Raw genomic sequence first — 27,094 nt, 5'->3', positions numbered from 1 at the left:
TAGTCCACACAACCGATTTGTCTTTTTAACTCTCTCTCTCTATCTTTTTGCTTATAGCTTATAGTTCCAAGATGATTCGGATAGTCACGAGTGAAATTTGAATTAAGAAATGAATTGCGCAAAATGAAAGTAAGAAGCTTAAAAAAAACAATTGAGCTTAACTAACCGAAATACCTAAAATAATCTATTTCTGCCAGGAATCCAAGGTGTTTATATTCAGGTTGTCTGCCTACAAATGACAAAAAAATAAAATAAACGCCAATTTTTAGTTTTTTTTTTCAAAAAAAAAGATATTTTATTTGGAACACTTCTCGACACCAAAACGTATCGAGGTCTTTATAATATAATTGAACTTTCAATTTAAAAAATATTAACAATTATTATTTTATAAGTTATTTTTGATATAATTTAACCATATTTAAACTTATTTATTTTGTTAGCTTAATGCATTTCATACAAAAAAATATTAAATATATACATACATATAATAAATTATGTATAGAATTGTGTCAGCGTTGTTTTATATATAATAATATTATAAATATTTTATTAAAATAATAACTAAGATTGTCTTGTCTAACCCATCCTTAGCTCTAGATACAAGAAATATGATCCAGCTGCATATGCCAAAAAATTAACAATACCGAAAAAAGCGGCTATAAGCAGCGAACCTGATCCATGAAAAGATGTCATTTGTATGATGGACGCAGTCAAATAGAGAATCGTTAAAATTCCAGTATTGATTATTTCCTGAAATTAAGAGTTAAAACAAATTATGAGGATACCAAATTGTGCTAATGTCTTTCTTATTTACTTACAGTCAATAGCCAGTTAATGGGTAAAGTTAGGGCCTCTCGTATTCCCAAAAAGTAAGCAGCTGACCATAAAATTGTTGCTATAAATGCCACAACCACGACAAAGAGAAAAAAAGTAGTACTCCCATAATATGGGGGGGATGCCAGAATCATACAGATGATGCCCAAAATCTGAAAAGAAGAAAATAAAAAAAGTATCTTAACGGAATATTTAAAGAAAGCAATTTATTTGAATTTGATAGAAATTACATATATAAAGTTGATCAATTTTTCAATATATTATTGAAGAGTGTTTTATTTGGTGCGTGCTTAGTCGAATTGGGTTAAATAATAAAATATATGGTTTTCTTAGTTTTAACCGTATATTTTGGATCTTGGGGTTTAGAAACGTACATAAATGAGTAATCATAAATAGGTAAAACATCCACTTGCGATGAAGCATTTGATAATTACTTTATTTATATGGCCTTTTGAGTTGGGAAGATGTTCGTACGTAAGCACGTGTGAAAAACATTTTTTTAATCAAATCAACATGAACCTTAATTAGATAACTCGATTCTATTTTACAATACCAACCATTTTTATGGAAGACATTTATGTGGGAGCCAAAAGCAAATCTTGTTGAACTAAGGATCATTTAGGCTGTAAGTACTTCCGAATTTCCCACATTACATGAGAAAAGTATTATGAGATTTTAAAAACTTTAGAAATATAAGAATACAAGATTCTAGTATCACAATATACTATTCATATCTCCATGAACCCAGATTTAACTTAAACTTAAACCATTGTAAAAACAGTATTATAGATTGTGAACTACAAAATTACAGTTTGGTCATGACCTTAACATATATTAATTCGTCCTTTGTTAAACCATCACGTATAGGTACTTATTTTTTTATATTCAAAGTATGGACCTAAATATGCGGTATATTGAATCAAAATTAGACTTAGTTATTGTTTGATACGTTAAATTTAACACCAATAGATTAGATATTTTTTGAAAAAATATGAGTGAATGATAAGATACCTTCAATTATTTTTATTATAAGTTTTTGAACAATCAGCTAATTTTTCGATAGATTATACTACTATTTTTTTTTTGTTTAGATAAGAACAAATAAATCAACTCCTGAAAAAAGTTATGTTATACATACATATTTAACAATTTATTGAAATTGTAAAATTTTTAAAACTCAATTACAGCGCTAAAATTCAAAAGATGTACCTTATGTAGATTTTGGGTATTTACCTACCCATTGAATTCTTAGCAATATGCAGATGCAGAATTTTGATCATTTGATTATAAAAACTAGCCATCATGGCAAGTAACAGCGTCGAGCAACACGTTAGTGCATATCATAAAACTATTATATACAAATTGATGTTCTTTATAAGCAACCGAACCATTTCTATAGGGTATGGTCGTCCTTCCAACTATTCAACGTTCGTGATTGGGGCCTTTACCATACAAAATCCGATTGGATGAATGGGTACGTGTATAAGCAAAATTTCCGGATCTGGGACAACACCATTTCACGCGAAATGAATGAGATAATAATGTATACAAATTAAGTTACTGTTTGGTGTGGGGTTTGGGCTGGAGCCGTCATCGGTCCCTACTTTTTCGAAAATGTTGCGGGCCAGGCCATCAGGTGTGTGATTTGACCAATTTAGACTTTTTCTTGAAGAAGCGGCAAACCACTGCGGCCCTCAAAGACAACATAATCGATGCACTGCTAAATTCAGCTTGATTTATGCGCAAAAGCCATCAAAAACTTGGCCTATCGAATGAGCGCCATTACGCGGCGGCCATTTAAAAGATGTTATAATGACATTGATGATGCTCTGAAATAGAGATACAAACTTCTTGACAGATTAATAATTATGAAACTCGCCTTTAACCGAAAACTCTGTACATTCTCCATTATATTTCACAAAAAAAATTGCTTAACACAGGGAATATCCAATCCCACAGTGATAGTTCAACGTCTTTTTTTATTCGGACTAAAACTACTACAAACTATGAATCTAACCAATTTTGTTTGGGAAGGTATACATAAGAAAGAGTTTACGCATAACGCGTTTACTGTTATTATCAACGACAAAATGCACTTCGGATGACCATATGGTATGCTGAAAGCCGTAAATGGTCACAACGCCGCCGGCCGCCGCGCGCCGCCGCGCCTCCGCCGCGATCAATTCTCAACTGGTTGGTTATATTTACTTTGTTTATGTTTATGGATTCACATGGAGATAATTCAAATGCATTAATTAATTTTTCAGCCCAATAGCGTTGGCCAAGTGTGAACGGAGGAAAGTATCTTTTACGTTCGAAATATATATATGCCCACAGAATTTCTGGTTTAAGTTTCAATTATAGGTTATACTTTTAAGCAATATAGTGAAGAGGTTATAGTAAAAAAAAACTTTACATCAATTGAATGGTCTTATATTTTTGGTAAAAGTTCGATTCTTGTCTGAAATTGACGAAATTCAATATTTTACTCTTCAATTTCAGTGCACAATTTATTTAGGCTGGAATGCAAACCATTGCCATTGATGTCTGCTAAAGATTATTATTATTATTATTATTATTATTATTATTATTATTATTATTATTATTATTATTATTATTATTATTATTATTATTATTATTATTATTATTATTATTATTATTATTATTATTATTATTATTATTATTATTATTATTATTATTATTATTATTATTATTATTATTATTATTATTATTATTATTATTATTATTATTATTATTATTATTATTATTATTATTATTATTATTATTATTATTATTATTATTATTATTATTATTATTATTATTATTATTATTATTATTATTATTATTATTATTATTATTATTATTATTATTATTATTATTATTATTATTATTATTATTATTATTATTATTATTATTATTATTATTATTATTATTATTATTATTATTATTATTATTATTATTATTATTATTATTATTATTATTATTATTATTATTATTATTATTATTATTATTATTATTATTATTATTATTATTATTATTATTATTATTATTATTATTATTATTATTATTATTATTATTATTATTATTATTATTATTATTATTATTATTATTATTATTATTATTATTATTATTATTATTATTATTATTATTATTATTATTATTATTATTATTATTATTATTATTATTATTATTATTATTATTATTATTATTATTATTATTATTATTATTATTATTATTATTATTATTATTATTATTATTATTATTATTATTATTATTATTATTATTATTATTATTATTATTATTATTATTATTATTATTATTATTATTATTATTATTATTATTATTATTATTATTATTATTATTATTATTATTATTATTATTATTATTATTATTATTATTATGAGTTAAGCGTTTGCACAATCTCTACATCTCGTAGGATACCATTCACCTGCCTATAAGGCTAGGCTCTGATGAGCATGCGGGCATAAGGCCAAACATTTCATCCTTGTTCATTGTTGTTCTTCATCTTAGATTGAGGAATTCCCTAACAATCCTGCAGCTATCTAGTATGACAGCTTTTTGCATGTCATATATTAACTTTTTTGGAATGTCTAGATTTTTAAGAGCGGAAATTGTAGATTCAGGCACCAATCCAGTGGTAGAAAGAATGACGGGTATAGTTGTCACACTGTCTGCTCTCCATAGATCTTTCAACTCATTACCTAGGGCCACGTACTTTTGAATCTTCGTAATGTAGGTTGAATCCATATTGTTGTTATTTACAACTGCAAAGTCAACAAATATTATTTTCTTTTGTCGTTTACTGTGGATGACAATATCTGGTCTGTTATATTGGATGATGGTGTCAGTCAAGACCGTCCTATCCCAGTACACGATATAATCTCTGCTTTCTGTAACCGAATCAGGAGTGGACTTAAAATACGGGGTGTAGTTTGGAGATCTTGTCATTAGTTCATATTTTTTGAGAAGCTCCTGATGAGCAATTTTACCCATGTTATCACGAGTTGCTAGCTAGGTTGGCACAGCCAGCAAGAAAATGCTGTATTGTTTCATGTACAGCTCCACAACGTCGGCAGTTATCTGTTTGGATGGTTGGATCGTTCACGATATATTTCAGGTAGTTTCTTGTTGGTATGACTTGGTCTTGAATGGCTATCATGAATCCTTATGTTTCTGGATATAACTTTCCAAATCGAAGCCAGGAATTCGACATTTCTTTGTTGACATTTGCTTCTTCGAGTTCGTTTGGGTGTCTACCATGCAGGGGTTTTCTTCGCCAGTTGAGGTACAAATCCTCGTGTGTATTTGGGACTTCATTGAGTCTGTGTTGCATGTTAGCTGGTGTGAAATTGTCATCAGCGTTGATGATAGCTTTGTGGAGAGAGCTGGTTTCAGCTTTTCGGGAAAAATATTCAAAAAGATTTTGGTTTTGTTTTTCGACCATTCTTTGTATGTTTATAATTCCTCTTCCTCCTTTAGATCTTGGTAGGGTAATCCTTTCGATTGCAGCTTGGGGGTGGTGTTGGCTTTATTTTGTCATAAGCGTCCTTATTTTCCTTTCCAGGTTTTCTAAGTCTGTTCTACTCCATTTGATTATGCCTGCTGAATATGTTATTAGAGGAACTGCAAATGTGTTGATTGTCATGCTAAGCTGGTTTTGATGTTAGCATGTTTGATCATTTTTGACTGTTCCATACCGAGGTATTTGTAGACATCATCTTCTTCCAATGATTCAATTGTCTCATTAAAGGTCGTAGTATAATCGACACCTTTGGACATCTTTCCCCTTACGATATTTACTGTTTTGCATTTGTGTATGCCAAACTCCATTTTTATATCGTTCGAGAACTGTTCAACTATTTGGAGTAGTTGTGTTAAGCTATTGGGTGTGCTGGCATACAATTTAATGTCATCCATATACATAAGATGATTAAGTCTTTCCTTATGAATATTATTTCTTACTTCAAAACCGTGCTTACTCTTATTTAAAAGAGAAGATAAAGGATTCAGAGCAAGACAGAACCATAATGGACTTAGACTATCTCCTTGGAAGATACCTCTTGTGATTTTTATACTGCAAGTTGTTATTGTCCCTATGCGAAGCTTTGTAGACCAATTCGACATTACTGTCGCGCCAAATCGTATAATCTGTGCGTCTATTTTGAATATAGATTTCGTTGCTTAGTACATGCTTGGCTAGTGACTACTGCATCTATGGCTAGCTGTTCTTTGCATCCAAGCGAGCCTTTCCTGCAACCCTTTTGTTGTTCAGCAAGTATATTGTTGTCGTTGCAGTGCCTGGTGATTATTTTGGCAACACAGGATGTAGACAATTTATTTTGCAGGATCCTGTATAAAAATATTAATTTCACGTCTGATTGTTTCGTGAAGTCCGTCTAAAGCTTTTAGCCAGTAGTTGTGCAGCCCATCTATGCCTCCTGCTTTCCAGTTATGTAGCCTTTTAAGTACATTTTGAAAAACCTCAGATGTGATGTAGTTGTTTTCCATCGGGGTAATTTCTGTTGTTGATGAATCATTTTCTTGCAATAAGGCTGAAGCTTCGTTGTGTTCGGTGCATTTAGACCATATTCCACTCCAAAAGTTTTCCAATTCATCGTGTTTTGGAATGACTTTTAATTCTTTGCCCTTTCCTTTACATTTACTGTAGAACTGTCGTTGTGAGTTGCTGAATAACTTATTGTCCTCTCTTCTTTGTTTGGTTTTCCTGTATCATCGGATTCGTTTGGCATACACACCAATCTTTTGCTTTACCGTGTCCAGTGCTGCAGTTATTGTATGGTTCGTTTCGTTGTACGGTGCATGGGTTGCATACTTTCTTTTTATTTTCAAGGCTTTTCGTCAAAGTTTAGGATTCGGGCTTCTAGTAAAAGATGTTAGTATGCCTGCATGGCTTCGAAGTAATTCAACCCTATTCTTAAGTCTCTTCAGCCATAGCGGATCAGAGACTTCGCTTTTTGGAGTTTGTAGTCCTGACACCGCTGCTATCCTTCCTCCGTTTGCCTTGATAATTGCATGTGCACTACAGTAAAGGAAAAGTTCCAACTGTTTGAAGGTTGTAATTTCATCAGTGTATCTTGGGAGGATCAATTTGTTCATTAAATCGACTTTGATTTTCAGTTGTTCATTCAGTTGTTGTTTCGGGAGTTTTGGCCTTAAAGAAGGCTCTATTGATGCATATTTTGTAATTGCAGTTTCCAATTCTCGTAGAAGATATTGTACGTTGGGATCGTCATTCACTATGAGAGCTGTAGGCCGGTTGTTGAGTTCTAAAAGCTGGTCGTTTTCTGCCTCAATTGCCAAGATGGTTACATTATTGCTATCTTCCTGGTTTTCAATTGATTGTTCATTTGCAACTTCTTGCATAATGGATTCAACTAATGGCGGTGCTAGAAGTCTTCTCCTTATAATTGCTAATCTACGATATGCAATATTTTGCTCCGTTACATGTGACAAGTTAGGGTATTCATCCACAGGGTATTATTATTATTATTATTATTATTATTATTATTATTATTATTATTATTATTATTATTATTATTATTATTATTATTATTATTATTACTATTATTGCTATTATTATTATTATTATTATTATTATTATTATTATTATTATTATTATTATTATTATTATTATTATTATTATTATTATTATTATTATTATTATTATTATTATTATTATTATTATTATTATTATTATTATTATTATTATTATTATTATTATTATTATTATTATTATTATTATTATTATTATTATTATTATTATTATTATTATTATTATTATTATTATTATTATTATTATTATTATTATTATTATTATTATTATTATTATTATTATTATTATTATTATTATTATTATTATTATTATTATTATTATTATTATTATTATTATTATTATTATTATTATTATTATTATTATTATTATTATTATTATATTATTATTATTATTATTATTATTATTATTATTATTATTATTATTATTATTATTATTATTATTATTATTATTATTATTATTATTATTATTATTATTATTATTATTATTATTATTATTATTATTATTATTATTATTATTATTATTATTATTATTATTATTATTATTATTATTATTATTATTATTATTATTATTATTATTATTATTATTATTATTATTATTATTATTATTATTATTATTATTATTATTATTATTATTATTATTATTATTATTATTATTATTATTATTATTATTATTATTATTATTATTATTATTATTATTATTATTATTATTATTATTATTATTATTATTATTATTATTATTATTATTATTATTATTATTATTATTATTATTATTATTATTATTATTATTATTATTATTATTATTATTATTATTATTATTAGTATTATTATTATTATTATTATTATTATTATTATTATTATTATTATTATTATTATTATTATTATTATTATTATTATTATTATTATTATTATTAGTATTATTATTATTACTATTATTATTATTATTATTATTATTATTATTATTATTATATTATTATTATTATTATTATTATTATTATTATTATTATTAGTATTATTATTATTATTACTATTATTATTATTATTATTATTATTATTATTATTATTATTATTATTATTATTATTATTATTATTATTATTATTATTATTATTATTATTATTATTATTATTATTATTATTATTATTATTATTATTATTATTATTATTATTATTATTATTAGTATTATTATTATTATTATATATAATATAAGCTGAAGTGGCACTTAGAATTATATAATATTTTATTTTTAAAGCAGAACCCTTCTTGTCCCTTCTTTTTAACATTTTTTCTGCCTGTTGTTGCAGGTATTGCTTAGCAGAATGACGATTTTTTGAACTACTACATTTTTTGAACACAATAGACAAAGCAGTTTGGACCGTTGTATTTTCGTTGCCTCTAATACTCATTTGCTACAGAATATATGCCCTGGCTTAAGGTACTTTACTGGTCTCACACTGATCAGAATTATTACAGACTGAGATTGGTTCTAACATATTTACATTAAGTTTAGCCGTTGATGAATTGTGATCTTCTTCACCATTTTGTTGAAGGTTTTCAATGATTTTCTCTTAATCTTCTTTGTTTCGATGTTTTGCGTGAAATCATTTGGTAATTGTAGACCTACCTTAATTTTAAATGCAAAAAGGGTTTCATAAGCACTTTGCTTGATGCCAGCGTAAAAAGCCCTGTTTTTCATGAGTTGAACAAACCTTATACCCTCGTTCCAATATGAATTATTATTGCCTTGCATCCAAGTGGTATCAGCATATTTTCTATATCCTGTTTCGCTCTTTCCACACTTTCCTGGCTTTGCGAATGCCTGGGCTTACCATGGCTAATTTTTAAAGTAGGCCAATATGTTTTAAAATTTTCGATTACTTTGTTGGAAACCTCTTGAGTACCCAGTAGAGTAAATATGTCTAGTAGTCAGGGCCGTCTTTACCCTTTTGGGGGCCCTGGGCACTTTTCGAAAATGGGGTCCCTGTATGATTGTATAAAAATGTTATGTTGTGTAATAAAGGTATACAGAAAAAATCACATAACTTTGAATTGATATTTATTCTTTTAATTTTTTAAATAAATAATTTTTTTAAATTTATTAAAAAGATAAATAGTTATTGCAGCATTTAAAACATAAATATAAACAATGTAAAAATAAAAACAAAAATAAATATTTCATATTAAAATTAAAAAATAAACAAAATTAAAATAACAGACAATTTAAGGAACAATATAGTGACACAGACTATATTTTTTCAGGTAAAAAGAAGGTAATATTTATTGAAGGGGTCTTTTTCTTGATTTAAAATTAGCAAACTCATTGATCAAATCTTCAAAATCGATGCCTCTGAGGATTGACATCAGCGACAAACATGTCAATCTTTCTTGAATCATTGTAGTTCTAAGTTCGTTTTTGATTCTTTTTAACTTAGAGAAGGAACGTTCCCCACTACAATTGGTTACCATCATACTTAAGAAAATTCTTAGTGCAATTTCAACATTTGGAAATTCATCTTCAATTTTATTAGTTTTTAAAAAATTATAAAGCTCTAGAATGTTGTCAGTTTTTTCATTTTCGTGTCGACTAATTTTCAAGTAGTCTTTTAAATTCAGGCATTCAGCATGTAGTTCATCTCCGTTCACATCTTCGGTGCAAAATTTAGCAAAAGATTTGCAGTTCTTTTTTAAGTCTTCTGAATTCAGATTTTTCAATCAAAAAAAAAAGTCAAAACCTTGGCCAATCTTCGTATACGAATCTAGTCGCTGTTTCAAATGAACGCTTAGTGTGTCGACAATGGGAAGAAAGGTTTCAATTTTAAATCTTTCTTTCCCAGTCAGAATTACTGAGGGTCCAGGGCCGTCAAAAAAAAAGTCTGGCGTGAGCTTCTACACCTCATCCTTTCAGAAATGTCCTTATATTCGGAATCCGGGTTTTTTTGTCTGGCTGATGAATCAAAGTTATGAAAATTGTTCTTGAGCCAAATTATAAATTCATCTATTGCGCTCAGCAAATTTATTGCAACATCCAGAATAATATTTTGTTTTTGAAGTAAAGTACTTGTTTCATTAATTCTATGCAATACAGAGTTCCAAAATTCTGTAAGTATGGTAAATTCAAGCTTGGACAATTTTTTGCAAAGCCTTAATGCTTCCTCTCTGGCCTCTCGTTCGCGATAGACATCAAAGCTTCTTCAATTTCTTGATGACCTTTATATAAGGCGCTTAGTGCATCAGCTTGCGCCGACCATCTTGTTTGAGAAAGACTTTTTAAAACTTTTGTTGGACCTAAATGAACAGTCAACACACTCACACAAAAAAAGTTATACAATTTTTGAATAATGTCAAAGAATTTGGTTGCTTCTTAGGCACACCCAGCGGCATGCACTTCTACCAAGTTTAATGAGTGCCCTGCACATGGTACAGAAGTGGCAAATTTACATTTTTCTTTTATTCTTGCCTGTGCACATATTTTTATTTAATAGTATATTTTTATGCACTTCAAAAACACAAATGATACACGCAAACTTTACATCGAACGATGATAAAAACGGAACATTCTAACATTGTATCGAAATATTTTTTTTTCTTGAAAATAGACCAATAGATGTTAAGAGATGTTTCAGCAATTTGGGGGCCCCTGGTGATTGCGGGGCCCTGGGCCTGGGCCCAGTGGTAAAGAGGGGTCTGCTAGTAGTGTATACGTTACCTCTTGAGTTCGTTTAGCTCCTAGGATTTATATACAATTCCTATTGCTGCTTAGGAGATGTATAGAATTTTTAGGTAAAGTGTATAGACAAAATTAATTCACACATTTCCTGGCGATTTTTGTCATTGTATACATTTCCTAGTAATTATATATAAAGATGGATTACATACATTTCCGGTAACAAATATAGAGAATTCAGTTATCATAAAGATATGTACAAATACATTACGAATAAAAGAAAGAGGTGATTATTTTTTTTTTAAATTTTCTAATTAATACAAAAATAAATAAAATTGAATTGAAGTTAAAATAGATCTTAGGGCCGAAAGGCATTAGTAGTTAGTGTTATAGTTTAACTTAGAGTTAGTTGTAGTTATGGATAATTAGGCTAGTTTTATAAATTTTTGTCTAGCTTTAAGATAGGTTTAAGAATGAACTAATAAAAATGAATTAAAAAAAGAAAAAGAAAGAGGTGATAGAAGATGCATAGAAAACAGTAGTAATAACTATCACAATATGCAACGCCGACCACCCCCTCTCCTAAAAAAGAAGCTTGGAAATCTTCTGAATTGATTCAAGAATGGTGATGGTGTATTAGGTCTACTTTTCTGCTTGTTTAATTTTAAAGTGTGTAGTTATGATTGATTTTAAAATCAGTTTTTGAGAAACGGTCCACAAGGTGGATAACGTTGTCACGGATATTATTTATAACAGGCCCATGGTGTTTTATGTTGGAAATGGTTTTAAGGGAGGAAATGCTGTCTGAACATATTAAGGTGTTTTTGTTTGACTTGACTTTGAGTTATATAGCTTTTAGAACCGCCAAAGCTTCTATTGAACAAATGGAGTAATTTGGTGATTTTTTCCTTCCAAGTTCTTTTAGCCATCGGTGTAGGTATAAATTATTCCATGTGTGTAGGGAATTTATTCAAAAACTCATTCAAGAATTTAATGTAAATTTCATTTGGAGTATCATGCTTTGAGTGCTGTTAAAAAAGCCAAGTAAGGAATTTTTCGATGAATATGCTCCTTACATTTGGAATGATTTCAAAATGTTTGGCAAAAGATAAAGTTGTTAACAATGCTGTTTAGGTAATTTGTTTTCAGTATTTTGGCGGTGTCATAACAATTTGGAAAACAAAATTATATCCACAAATTTTGGGAACCAGCAGTGATGCTAATGCTACTTCAGTCACCACGTTTTTAATAGGTGTAGTTTTGAAATATCTTAAAAATGCTCTTGTACCCTTACTTAATAAAACAAATCCATAGTCAATCTTATATAATAAAATAAGCTTAGTTATGTGTATAAGAGTATTAGACAAATATGGAACGCTCACGATTTCCAGTGTCAGTATTTATTTAGGTTGGAATGCAAACCATTGCCATTGATGTCTGGTAAAGATTTTCAAACGAAATTTTTGTAACAAGTCAAAATTCATAAAACTAGCCTAAGTAACCATAACTTTAAACTAACTTACTGTACACTTTAAGTTAAACTATAATACTTAATACTAATGCCTTTCACTCTTTAGATCTATTTTATTTACTTTAATTTTATTTATTTCTTTAAATTAAATAAATAAATTGGGTGGCGCAACAGTCCGTTTGAGAACTAGGGCCTATAGTGACTGACAACTCTCAATCATTCCTGTGTGCGAGTACTGTTGCCAGGGATGGAAGGGACCTACAGTTTTAAGCCGAATCCGAACGGCAAATTTGAGAAAGCACTTTTCATGGCAAGAATTGCTCTTGGAGAATTTGTCAATTCTTCGCAAGAGGTCAATCATCCGTGAAAAAAAACTTTAGGTGGCACAGGCAGGGATCGAACCTAAGACCACTCGCATGACAGTCCATCGCACTTTTTTTTTTAATTCATTTTTATTAATTCAATCTTAAACCTATCTTAAAGCTAGACAAAAATAAAAAAAATAAAACTAGCCTAATTATCCATTACTTACAACTAACTTAATGGTCCCATACGGACACTCTAAGTTAAACAATAATACTTAATACTAATGCCTTTCGGCTCTAAGACCTATTTTTACTTCAATTCAATTTTATTTATTTTTGTATTAATTAGAAAATTTAAAAAACTAGTATCAGTACCCTTTTTATATTTTCTTAAAAACTACTTCAATTAGGTCCTTAAATAAAACTTAAAGCTAACTTAAACTACCTATGCTACCTATAAACTACTTAAAACTAGAACAACAACAGCAGCAAATCTAACTATCTAACATTTTTGTTTTTCATATTTTGTTGTTTTTTTTGTCCATGTTTTTTTTTTTTAATTTTAATGTTCTTCTTTTAGTTTTTTTTGTATTTTTTGCATTTTTTTATTGTTTTTCCTTTTGTGTCACCATGCCTATTCTACTTAAAACTAAACCCTAAAACTATAAAACAAGTATTTAAGCCGGCCAAGGCTTAAAACCCCATCCCGACTACCCAATATCATGTGCCGATTGAAGCCAATAAAACTGGTTCTCCTGCTTCACCCTATCAGTTCGGTCCCGTTCGGACACAGCCCTACTGAACCGAAGAAGCTCCGCTCCGCCTTGTGCCATGACGTCCCGACTGTATGGGAGTCGCCTATCCACGGTTCTTCGTCTGACGTGATAGATTAACGCAACTGCTAATCTATCCTGTATCAGACCGCATTTGTCTAAAAAGAGGAATGTCTCTGGTGGAATGAATCCGCTCAAGCGTGCACTTTCAAAATACTCGTCGTTCGGATAGAACGCCCCGAAAATTAAATTGTTGGTCGAAGACATAGCTCTTGCAATGTGACCTCTAACGAGTTTTATCACGAAATTGTCAATTCTGTTGATTCGAGCCCCGTTGTATAGGACCTCGTTGGAGAAGCACATAAGAAGATTCGGCTGTTCGATATAAGCCGGTACAGCGTCGTAAACACTGCCGATCGAACACCCGAAACTTCTCCATCTGGGAAGGGGCAACGTTGAACCGCACAGGACAACCATAAACGATCATGAGGGCCATGTAGCAAATTACCTTTACTCTGGGGTCAAGCCGACTGCTAAAAAACAGCCGTTTCGTCAGAGCGAAGGCTCCTCTGGCCCTGCTCAGAGCAGCATTTATATGTCTGTCGAAATATAAATACTGGATCTAACCAGATACCGAAGTACTTTACTACACTTTTGCTCGCTAATGGCTGCCCGTGAAAATCAACGATGACCAGTCCATCGCACTAACCATCATGCCACGGGTACTATTAATTTATATTATTATTAGTATTTTATATTAATTAAAAAAAAACGTTTTTTTTTAAATTTAAACAAACACTTTAAATAAAATTTGAAATTTACTTAAAATACCTATAAATAGAACAACCACAGCAGCAACCAAGTATTTGTATTTTTTTAAAATTTTTTTCTTGTCGTGTTTTTTCATTTTCTTCTTTTTTATGTTTTTTTGTTATTGTTTTTTTTTTTAATTTAAATATATTTGTTGTACCTCCATGCCACCTAATCTACTTATAAGACGATAATTATTTTTAGTAGAAATGTTTTTAGGATTTTATTGTTTAAGTGTCAATTTGATTAAAAAAAAAAATTAACCAGATTTTTTGTCGTTGCATAAAATTGTTTTTGTTGGTGGAATATACAAGACGAGAAATAGTATTCTTTCAGATGTTTTGATTCATAAGGATAGCGTTGATAGGTATCACGTCAAATTGTATAATACATAATTTATTTGAAGTCGGTAGCGGTAGCGTTATTGGTTCGTGAGATATTTGGGATCAGCCAACTTTTTATTATTTTTATCAAAATTTTCAGTTCAACAAATCGGACTAACTTTCCAGGGAAAGTTAATAAATACAATCAATAAAAATCGATATCTTGCGGTCAATAATTTGGAACCTATCCATAGCAAATAAAATACCATACAAACTATTTATTATCGACTTTATTAAAATCACACAATCAGTTGCTATATTTTAGTGAATCTCTCCTTTGATTTAAAATAACCGATTGTTACATATGTATGTAGATTTAAGATTCTAAAATAAATATTTAATGAGAAGTTCTTAAATGCCAGATCCTACACAGCACCGATTTTTTTTAATAAAAAGAGAGGCCCTGGAGTTTTACTACAGCAATTACTAAATGATTCTCATAATTTTTGCATTTATTAGTTGAACTTTAAATGGTAGAAACATTATATAATAAACATACACATATGTATGTAGATTTAATTAAAATGTGAGATTTTTTGTCCGTCCCTTCATAATTAAAACAAAATTGGTACATTTTCCTTGATACATTGTTTAACCATGAGATTTTTTTTTCTAATATACAAAGGAATGTTCTTGCTTTTCTTACAATCACCTAATCTTCTCTAATGAATTTCATAATATTATCTCAATTTCGGTTAAAATTACACATTAAAAAGTTTGATTTTATTTATATAATAAAAGTATTATAAAAAAGTAACCCGGTTATGACCAATTCATATAAAATACACCTAAGCACCAAATCTTAAGGAAGGCGTAAATTAGATTCAGTTACATTGAACTATATCATCTTTTTAAAGGAAAAATCAATTCGTTAAAAATGTATAGTGTCATCATCAATTAGCATGTGGGTGGGCTTCACAGTTCACACCTCGCTTTTGACGGCCACGCATGAGTCATAATTATACAAACAAAATTTAGTAACAAATCTTCATTTTTTTTTAAATGTACACATGTTTATAATAATGTGAATATATTTATATCTAAACATAATTGTATTTTTCATACAAAGACAGGTGTTCTAACGTAAACACAAAAATTAAATGGAATGGAAGTATAGCGTGCAGCAAACAACATAACTTCCAGCTGCGGTTTCACTTGAGAACCAATCAATTGAACTGTTTATTTATAAGTCTGCATATATTCATGTGATATTATTGTTACTATTCTGTTAGTAACTGAGAGAAGTTTTGCATACAGCTAAGGCCAAAATAATAGAAACATTTCTTACTTTTAAGTTTAACTGTTGTTATGAAAAAGCTTCAAAACTATGAAAGCATTAAAATTCAAGGTTTGCTCAAAACTTCATTTATATAGTCAAATAAAGACTATTTCATAACTACTAAAATTTTCCAGAAACAAAGTAAGATACCAAAATCATGTAAGTAGTATCACGATGGCAAGGATTTGTACTTTGATTTTGTAAAGTACAAAGCGTTCTGCCTTTTTCTTTTGAAAACCGTTTTAGGATAAATGGTTAAGCATTTTTTCACTTTTTTGATAAGTAAAATCTATCAACTTATGAAGAGTTTTAAAATAAAGCTACTTTATAAACTTAGCCTGTAAAAACCTTATACGAGTAGAGTATATGTACGTGTTTTTTTCGTATTTAAAAAAACAATATCTTAAGAACCCGAAGTGGTTCATAAATTATGAAGACGGATTTGAATTAAGGCCTTCGAAATCCTTTGGAATAGTGCAGCCAGGAATTAAAACCTTACCGACCAGTGAATTGAATCATTGCATTTTTGTTGTACATATATACATTTTTTTTTAATACACTATCAGATCTTGGTGTGGAAAACTTAATACAAGCTATGTCTTACGACCAAAGAATTGCCAACTCAAAAATATGCTCATCAGGCTCATCACTTAGTGCAGTGTTAGTAGTTAGTATGAAATGAAACAAACTTCAGTAACATACATATATAACTAATATGATTAAAAAGTGCTGATATTTGTTTAAATTATGTTTTTTTTTATCCAAACATAACGGCTGAGCATGATTGATTGAAGCGTTAAGGTTAAGTTGAGCCAACGTTGTTGAGTTGAGGCAACGATAAGTACACAATCAGTGTATTGACGCCTCTAGGCACATTGGACCACAGTGTCAGAGGTGAGAGGTGAGCTTCCGGTGTTTTAAAGCCAACTCAACTGAGGAAAGCCGGAAAAAGTTTAAGCAAACAAGGAAGGCCTGCAACGCCTTTATTCGAAGGACCAAATTTTAACATGACCAAAAATTACGGTGAAAAATACTGCAATGTCCCAAAGGCAGTAAGAATTTTTGGGCATTTGTAAAAAACATGCGGAATTCTTCCTCTTCCTCGGTTCCTACGCATGTTGTCAATGACACTCCTTTAGTTAGCTCTATTGATAAAGCCAACTTATTTTTAGTGTAAATGATTCTATGGGACCAATCTTTTTTCGTACTCGAACTGTGGCGAGAGTTCTTAAAGATCTCAACATTTATAAATCCTCTGGCCCAGATGGTATCCCCGCTATTATTCTGAAGAGGTGTTCTTCCACGCTTGCAAAACCACTGCGTAAGCTTTTCCATCTATCCTATTCTTCTGGGCTCGTTCCGAGTAGTTGGAAAACTGCATTTGTTCAGCCTATTCCAAAAAAAGGCGAATCTTCTTCTCCCACAAATTACCTACCGACAGCACTAACGTCCCTTCTTTCTAAGGTCATGAAAACGCTGCTTAATTATCAGATTAAGAAATATCTTGAGAAACGGAAGCTTCTAAATGACCGGCAATACGGCTTTCGTAGCAATAGGTCCACTGGTGATCTCATGGTTCATCTCACCGAACAGTGGAACAGATCTTTACATCGTTTTGGAGAAAGTCAGGTTATTGCACTTAATATTTCAAAGGCATTTGATAAAGTCTGGCATCTTGTTCTCTTATCGAAAATGCGTGCTTTTGGTATCGACGAATCTCTTCTTTGTTGGATTATAAATTTTCTTTTGAACCGTTCAGTACAAGTTGTTTTGGACGGGTTCAAGTCTGAAAATCATAAAATAAACGCTAGTGTGCCCCACGGCTCCATTTTGTCTCCGACCCTCTTCCTCATTTTTATAAATGATCTCCTATCTGCTACTTATAATCCAATACATTGTTTCGCTGACGATAGCACTCTTAGCTTTTCATATTCATTTCCAGACTCACAACCCTCCTCTTCGGATGTGGAACTGCAACGGCAAAATATGATTAGCTCATTAAATTCCGACCTACACAGCATTGTACAATGGGGAATAAAAAATCGTATGGAATTTAATGCTCCAAAAACGCAATTCTGCCTTGCATCGTTAAAGCGAGATAAACCATCTGAGTGAAACTTACATCAACGAAGCGGAAAATCTTGACATCCTCGGAATGTGCATCAGCAACCACCTTTCGTGGAGCGATCACATACGCGATGTTGCCAAAAATGCAGCAAGATGTCCAGGTTTTTTGAGACGTTGCAAGACATTTTTCTCTTCGTCTGATCTGGCTTCAATCTACAAAACCTATATACATCCGAAACTTGAATATAACTCTCATCTCTGGGCTGGTGCTCCAGTAACTTATTAAAGTCTTGAAGACAGTATTCAAAAAAGAGCTTTTAAAATGATTGGTGACATTTACATCACTCGAACATCGACGCAAGGTTTCTTGCCTCACCCTTTTTTACCGTTATTTTAACGGAATATGCTCTAGTGAAATAGCCAGTTGCATTCCTCCCCTTAAACAATTTAACCGTAATACCCGCGCTTCTAGGAATGCCCAACTTCGGCCGTGCTATGAAGTACAGAGATTCTTTTTTAGCCGTACTACGCGAATGTGGAACGCCTTGCCACGTTCTATCTTTCCCTGTCATTGCAATGTTCATACATTTAAAACCAATGTACACCGACACATCCTATCCAACCCTTCCCTCTTTTCCTAATGCTCACACTGTGTCTTTGGCATATTAAAGATATAAAAATCCTTTTTGACTTGTGTCAAAAGCTTTAAATAAAGGGGAATTATATGTAATAAATGTATAGTATTTAAACCCACCCTTGCGCAAAATGTATCTGTGTCCTTAATTAACTGATTTTAGTGTACAAGTATATCAACGAATAATCGCAATGCTCTCACTGAGTTCCTATGAAATATTGCATTGTCTGTTTTATATTTATCTATAAAATAGTAAAATATGAGTCAAAAGACCACACAAATAATACATAATTTTTATTATTAACTTATTGTTATAGTTTTAGTAGTATAGACAAATTACTAAATTTAAAGATTTTTTTAAATCAATATACATGCATACATATTTTATACGTTGTATACCAAGGCCATTTTAAAATACATTTAATTTATGTGATGTTTTGTTTTCAAGAGCCATAGCATTTTCTTAACTAAAAATAAAACCGGAGTTTAATCATTGCCGTCTGATTGCTGGGTCCACCTCAGTTTTATATTTGCATAAGATAATATGTACATTTTAGATAAATCAAATTATAATTTAATTAAGAACAAACAAAACTAATAAAAGCATAAAAAGCTTCAGAAATGTTTCAATTGCATTCGTGTTTTGGAAAAATATACAGCTATAAGTAAATTAAACTCGAATCAATACAATTTATAAAAAATATAATTAAGTTATTAGATAATGTCTACAGCTCTATGTATGTATTCGCAAATATATCAAAATTAATTGCGTCTTACAATTTTAAAAAAAATATGTTTACCTGTTAAACTAAAAGTTTATTTAGGTATGGTATGTAATAAGATAGAAAACATTCGTGTCCTTATTTAAGAAATTAAGATATTTAACTTTCGATTGTTTTTAATATCCTCCTCTTCATTTTGTATGAACAAAAATTCGTTCAACTGGCACGATAACGATCGCCATTGACTGTTACGGCCAATCCTTGCTCATTTTTTAAGAAAAATAAATGAGTTTTTTGGTATTCCATATATAGTACAGTGAGAAATTGTCAAAAAAGCGAACCGCAGTAGCCAGATTTTTGTATTTAAAAATTGGTACAACTGAAAGAAGATCGGTCAGAATAATAATAAAATAAAACACGCAAATAGAACAAAGTTTTGTGAAAATCAAATGCTTAAATTAACTTAGGAAAAAACAAATTAACTAAAACTAATAAAATGGACAATTTTCAAAAATAAATGGTAGGCAAACATCTGGAAATTGAGATTGTATAAAAAAAATTCATTTAACAATTTCTTTAAGGAGGGGGTTTGTTCGTAGAGTACTACATAAACATGCGAGCTTGAAGATCGCTTCAATCCCTTATATACCTGAATCGAATTGAAATGAGCTTTATTTGACTCGATTCCCGTCAGAGATCGGAGTCGAGTCAAAATTTGAAAAGAAAAACCCATGTGAAGGATTTGGTTTAATAGATAAGCATTATGGGCTGTTTATTTGCCTGTTTGTGTACTAAAAATATATTTTTGTTTTAATCAAATTACAAAATAAATTGCACATAGAGTAGGTAGCATATTCTTATATGGTGCTGAACTAATCAGTTCTTCATTGTTTAACACAAATCAAACTATTTCACTTGCACTTCACACATATAAAACATACAACACCTTAATCATTTTTAAATCTTCTTGTGAGGTGGAAACATCAAGATGATTTATTTAATCTAAACTGAGATAAACCTTTGGTGGGAACATAGCAAAACTTAATTATCTTTTCTATTGTTTTCTCTTTGCAAAATAAGCCCAGTTAGTTCATTTTCATTAACTAAACTAAATAGAATCAACAGTAACGGATTAATTTTTTTCCCCAATGGAAAACACATATGTACATACATAATTCCAAATGCACAACTACTCATCAAATCCATAGCAAGATTCTACTCTAACTTTTATCGGTGTTATTCATACTATGGATATTTTTTTTGTTATTCGTGTAAAATCCTACTATACTATGGATAGATTTTTCAACAAAACACGGGTAATGGCCCAGTTAAGCCTCTCCACCAAAATCCGCCCAAACAGTGGCTCGTTTAGGATGTATCGGCTTTTAAATGTATGCGTGCGGGTTCTGTACCTCAAATACGACAATCTTACTTGTTGCGTTGTTCCCAGCGTTGTTCAAATGTATACACAACCACATTCGTTCAGCGGAAGGATAAAACTAATTATCTGTCAAATTAGACATGAGCTAAATGTTACCATTTACGAAATAAGCACTAGTTGAAAAAAAAAATTAGATTGCGGACCCTATATTTAATTTTCATGGAACGTTTCAAATGCTACTGTACAACGTTATGTTTCAACATATTTTTTTGTTGGGTATTGGGATTCTTGAATTTTGAAAATAAATTTTGAGCATTGCAGAACAAACAAAAAAAAATTATTTTTGGTTTACAAGAAAAATAATAAGGGCTCCAAAAATCTCTAAATCGATTCAGGCCATTTCATTTTGGAAAATAAGTTTACTTAGCAATAAATAGTACATATACCAGATATTTTTACAAACAAATCTTAAACTATTAAATACCTTCTTTTTTACTGTGACTTTGAGAATTTAATATTGTACGCTTTATGGCGAGCTATATCTGCTTTTTCTTGTTTAACTATTAATTCGTCTAATTATTGCAAAAAACAGAAACTAGGTGAATTTCAAAAGTTACATATATCTTTTGGAACTGCCATTTTTGCTCAAAAACCATTAACCTTTCTCAGGTTTGAATTTTCTTAGTAGGACGAAGATGACTGGAAATCATTTAATTAGCAGGGAATAAAGGTTTTTTCTTGGGTAGGCATTACCTAAATACAGATTTAAGCCTCCTTAAAGACTGAGTTAAAATAAGATTAGCTTAAGGAAACAGCATACTGCAAAAAATATTGAGAATTTTCGAATAAGAAAAACTTAAAAAATGAGTATTAATTAATAATAGAAATACTGATTTCAATTTCAAATTCATATTATGAACTAACTGATGTATTTAATTTTAGAATTAAATATATTTTAGGCAATTCGAAACTGGTGTAAAATAATTGTTATTCTCAAATAAGGAAATGGAAAAAACAGATCCAGAATTGCTAATAAATATTAAACCTGTATTGCACCTTCTCATTTTATGTTAAAACAAAGCAAAGGAGCGCTGCAAGTGCGCTGTTTTTGTTATGTCACGTGTTTTCAACTAGCTTTAAAAAAGTGTTTAAGTCATTTTACCCTCAAATAAATTCTCTTTGTTCTTCTTTAATACCTTAACTAACTACTTGTACTTTCAAATATGAACCAATAACCAATATTTAACTATGGATCTCAAAATGTCGTTGCTTGTTTTCAAAGAAACAAAACAGCTTAAATTTGACTAGCTTAATGGTTCAAAAGCTATCATATCGAAAGTAAAACAATACATTCAACATATTAAATGATTCAATCTTCTTTCTAATATGAGTTAAGGAAATTAAATATTCCTGACCAATCTTCAATTTTTCAAACTAAGGCTTATATCGGAACATTTTTTAAACGGTGAAAATGTTTCATTTTAACTTTTCTTGAACTCTCATTTGCTATTATGCCTAAGCATTGGTCATTGGACAGCCCATATTTTAGACAAACTGATACCAATGAAGACTATAAGAAGAAAAACACTTTTTTGGCTCCCCTGATGATAGATTTTATTAAAAATTATTAAAAATTACATCAATTGCTCTATAAAGTAAAGCATAATCAATAGTGGTAAAGACTTTCTACAACTTTAAGTACTTACTAGTTTATGTTATGGAAAAACAAGAAACATAAATTATAATATTCCAAGTCTATACGTGTGTATATAAACAGTGGGCCGGATTTCCCTTCTTGGGTTTCTCTTAATCACCTCCATTTTAAATTAATAGAAAAAAAGACTATAAAGATGATCGCAAAGCACTTCAGCAGAACAGGTCCAGCATTAAGCACTAGTTTACGAGTCACATTGCAAACACAACAAATGTTTGCTTTTGGAATAGACTCGTTGACTAGTCTATATGAATTAATCAAATTTTTTTGTTGTATCTTATGGATTCTATTTATTTGTCAATGATGGAGATGCAAATTGAAATTTTTGCGTGGATAATATTTATTCACACATTAAGTAATATAAGCAGCTTATGTGGGGAAATGGTGCAAACAGTGAGACAGAGCGAATATTCTCTGTAAAACGACAAAAAGCTTAAATATAGAGAGACATGATTCAATAGTAGTAACTTGGTAAGAGATTCACTTTGGATCGCTTTGTCTTACGTCGAGGAAAACCAATCGAATTAAGAAGCGACAATGCAACATTTTGTGGTAAGTAGTTACTCGAAGAGATGCAAAACACCGCAGAACAAACAGTGTGTGACCTTCGGTTTAATTTATAGCATAGCATAGAAAAAGAGGCTGACCGACAAATGTACATAAGAAATGTGTCTTGGGAAATTAGCTATGCATAATATAAATACATACATACATACATGAGTATTTGCACTTGTATTTTATTGTTTGACAATTACTCCACAGAATATTCTTTTTTTACAAAATAAAACCCCTTTTGTGTTGTAAAATTAACTTTGAACTAGTTTAGTAAAATTAGATGCTGTGTCATTTTCAAATTACATTTGTCATAAATCCTCTGATCTTTGGTACAAAGTTTGTATTCGATTAAATTTGAAAATTTGGAAACATATATATTTGTATACATTTCTAAATGTACATACAATGTATGTTTCTATATTCAGCAACCAGAAAATATTCAAACGTTTTCCTGTTTTCTAAAACTAATCAATTGAATGATAATAATCGTTCTTTTTTATCATTGACTCTTATTCTTTCTTTTTACATTGTCTTTTCTCCTGTTTCTCTATAAAAAAGAATAGTGTAAGAGCTATCGTAATTGTCAATGCATATTTCTAAGATCTTATCAGCTCAAAAACAAATATTATTCAAAAAATACAGTTAACATTTAAATTTAAAACTTTTTGACAGTTCACACTTTAAGGTTACTAAATATTAAGCCAATTAATTAGAAGGGAAAGTCAAAATATCATAATATGTGCATCTAAGCGGAATGCCAACACCGAGAAAGTGTATGATTAGAGCTTTTATTGAAATTCAGCGACTTTGTGCTGTGCGACTCTCAACTATTTCCCGATGGGAACAGTTCATTTTTTAAAGATTTTTAAAACTTCAATCCACAAGTGGGTTAAACGCGGAGTTAATTTTATGTCACCTTTACAAGCGGATTATATCTGCCTAATAACTAAGATATACACTCTTATTTTTGTATACACACAAAACCGAAAGTATTTTAAATATCTTCAATTCCATTTAAGTGACGTTATCTGCATACATAGGAAATGTTCAAATCAATTGTTTTTCGCAATAAAAAAACATGAATTATGTTTACGTACAAAACTTTTAATGCTCACCTCTCTAAATATGTATGTATAACCTAAATTCTTGAGTTGATGTCCATAATATACCATAATCACACTGTACTAAAATGTTATACTTAAACACTGAATTACTGATAAAATGTTTGGTTTCCATTACGCGTGTAGGCAAAAATTTAATCGATTGCAAAACAGATGTTTACCTGCAACTTTTTTAAGTATGACGTAATAAATGTATTTAAAGCATTACAAAACTGATTTTAATCATTAAATTATGATCAGTTTGATTTGAATTGAAATGTCTCATCATGCTTATGTTAAAACAAATCAGAAACTAGGAACGAAGAACACAGATAAAAGATGATTATTAAAATTTAAAAAAATGGTTTCATCAAATATAATATGCTTCACGTAATTGCAAATATTAAAATATAATACAAAGTAAAAACAAAGATCTTAAATAAAAACACAACAGGTAGGTGTTTATACTCCGTTACCACATCTACGTACCTACATACATATAAATGTTTATTTTTAAAACAGAAGATCAGTTTGCATTAAGAGATAATGTCAAATAACACATTTGAATAGTCAATTACGACAGTTGGAACTTGTCAATATCCCACACCCGAACCGGTGGTGATGCAGATAAAAGTGGATACTGTGTATCAACAAAAGTAGCATTTTTTGCATTCCATTTGTATTCTTTTTTTCGGAGTAACACCTACTTTAGGAAATGAGAGGTACAATAATAATATTAACATACCCGTATTTTCATTGATATTTAACACATGTTTTCATTGAGCATGACAATCTTGCGTTAGGCAATAAATAAACACAAAATTACATTCTTCTCGCCGTGGAATCCATATACCTAGCGAATAATTTCAGTGACAAGCAATTTCGGACTACTTGTTTTTTTTTTACAAGATAGGTACATAATGTCAATATGATTTTTGGGTAGGAATGTAGATACTTACGAATTGAACTATTTTAATAATGCCAGGAATTCTTTTAAAGTACTCTACATTAATTACAATCCAACCCAGTGGTCCTGCAGAAGAGGGAGCTGAAGTTGTCGTTTGGTGACCACTGTTGACTGTTATTACCGTTTCTGTCATATTTATTAATTCGTTTTTTTATCACAAACAAAAATGATTGGGTTTTAACAAAAAAAAAATTACAACGAAAACGCACACGAAATAAAAAAGGCGATCTTGATTTCGATCAAGTGTCTACCAGTAGGTTGTGTGCAGAACTGAGGAGAATGAATTATTTTTCTCACTGAAAAGTGAGAACTGAAATACACTTCAACGAACCAGCTGAAAAAGTGCGTCAGACGTTATCTGTGTTGCGAGTTGCGACTACCAAGTATCAAACCACCGACTGCTGAGAATCGAGTGGGCAGTAATCCAGAAAGCTTTTACAAATGAGTGCTTCTGCCATTATGGTCTTAGCAAGGGCTCGGTGTTGGTTCTATCTTTTTAAATTGTCTGCCCGAGTTTGTGTCTTTTTTAATTTTATTTTTATTGCGTTTTTGAATTAAAATTAAAACAAATCTTTTAATAAGTCAAACAAAAAGCTTTAGGACTACCAAATTTGATTATGAAGGAATACTTAATCTATAAACATTAATGGATGTTGTTTAAGATATAGGTACTAGATTCCATAGATCGATATTTTTAACAGTTTACATTTTTAAATAGCAATAAACTATTGACATACTAGATATGTACTGCTAGTCGGAAATAATTCTTATTCAACTCCCCCCCCCCTAAAGTGATTCCACCTCTTAAACTAGGTTTCCCCTAGGTTTGACAGAAAAAAATAAAACCGGATTTTCAGACGCCATGTTTTGTTCCTTCTCTTCAAACAACTTTTTTATAAAAGAAACTAAGGAATCTGTTATTGTAAGATTCGACAAAATAAATAAAATGCAAAAATCAAGTTCAAAAGTTTCCCATATTTCCGCTGAACCTACGAAGGACTGTTAAGGTGGCCACAGACGACGAACATGCTCGCGCAACATGCTCGCCTGCGTTCCTCCACAGACGGCGAACATTGTTCGCGAACATTCATTTCGTTTTGAATCTCCGAGGAGGAAACATCATGTGTGATGAAAAAGCGCAAGTCGTTGCCCTTATGATGATTTACCTTTGCGAAAGGAAAAAAATCAAACAAGTTCTCGCCTGTATGATGACGCAAAGATTTATATTTTTTTTACACTGTCAATTGTCGCACTTTGGTCTCTTTCTTTATATTTTTTTAATAAATTGTTCCAAGATTTGTTTTTTCAATTTTATTCTTATAACTGTCACACACACAATTCCAAATCGCATCTTAACCGCGCAAAATTTGGATGAATTCATCAATGAAATCACGGCTTTCTGTCACCATTGTTTTTCTTCCGCGATGTGAACTCTACGAAAATCTGAATAAAAATTAAGTTTTGCTCGCGAACATCGCCACAGACGATGACGATTGAAACCAGTGAACACGATGAAATCGAAATTTTTCGGCAACAGCGAGCCGCTCGCGAACAACCCCACATACGACGAATTTAGCGCGAGCACGAGCATGCTGCGCTAGCATGTTCGCCGTCTGTGGCCACCTTTAGCGTTAGGGAATAGATGACACCAAAGTGAAGCTGTCTACTATCAGTCCATATCTCGAAGAAAACCACGCTTTTTGTTTTGACACAAGATAACTCCCATTTTGTATTTGGCGTTCGAGATTTTTATACATACATACAGAGTTTATATTAAAAAAGTGTAATCAAAACCAAATACAACCAAATTATAACCTCAAAAATTTTTTGTATGAGAAATAATGTT

At 30.4% G+C, this 27,094-nt stretch overlaps 1 protein-coding gene across 2 annotated transcripts; it reads right to left on the bottom strand.

Annotated features, from left to right (window-relative positions):
- Positions 1–269: 269 nt before the first annotated feature.
- Positions 270–25,627, bottom strand: LOC129945828 (CKLF-like MARVEL transmembrane domain-containing protein 4). Of its 2 annotated transcripts, none has more exons than XM_056055759.1 (3): positions 25,241–25,627; positions 819–986; positions 270–750 (listed from the first exon to the last, which is right to left on the bottom strand). In XM_056055759.1, exons 1-3 carry the CDS (start codon positions 25,379–25,381, stop codon positions 577–579), a joined length of 483 nt encoding a protein of 160 aa, XP_055911734.1. In that variant the 5' UTR covers positions 25,382–25,627; the 3' UTR covers positions 270–576. The 2 variants fall into 2 exon arrangements, with proteins under 2 accessions (XP_055911734.1, XP_055911735.1); XM_056055760.1 differs by lacking the exon at positions 25,241–25,627 and adding an exon at positions 24,297–24,451.
- Positions 25,628–27,094: the final 1,467 nt, after the last annotated feature.

This window comes from Eupeodes corollae, chromosome 2, assembly GCF_945859685.1.
Source record: "Eupeodes corollae chromosome 2, idEupCoro1.1, whole genome shotgun sequence".
In the NCBI taxonomy this organism is placed as follows: Eukaryota; Metazoa; Arthropoda; class Insecta; order Diptera; family Syrphidae; genus Eupeodes; species Eupeodes corollae.
This window is presented reverse-complemented; position numbering and strand designations above follow the sequence as displayed.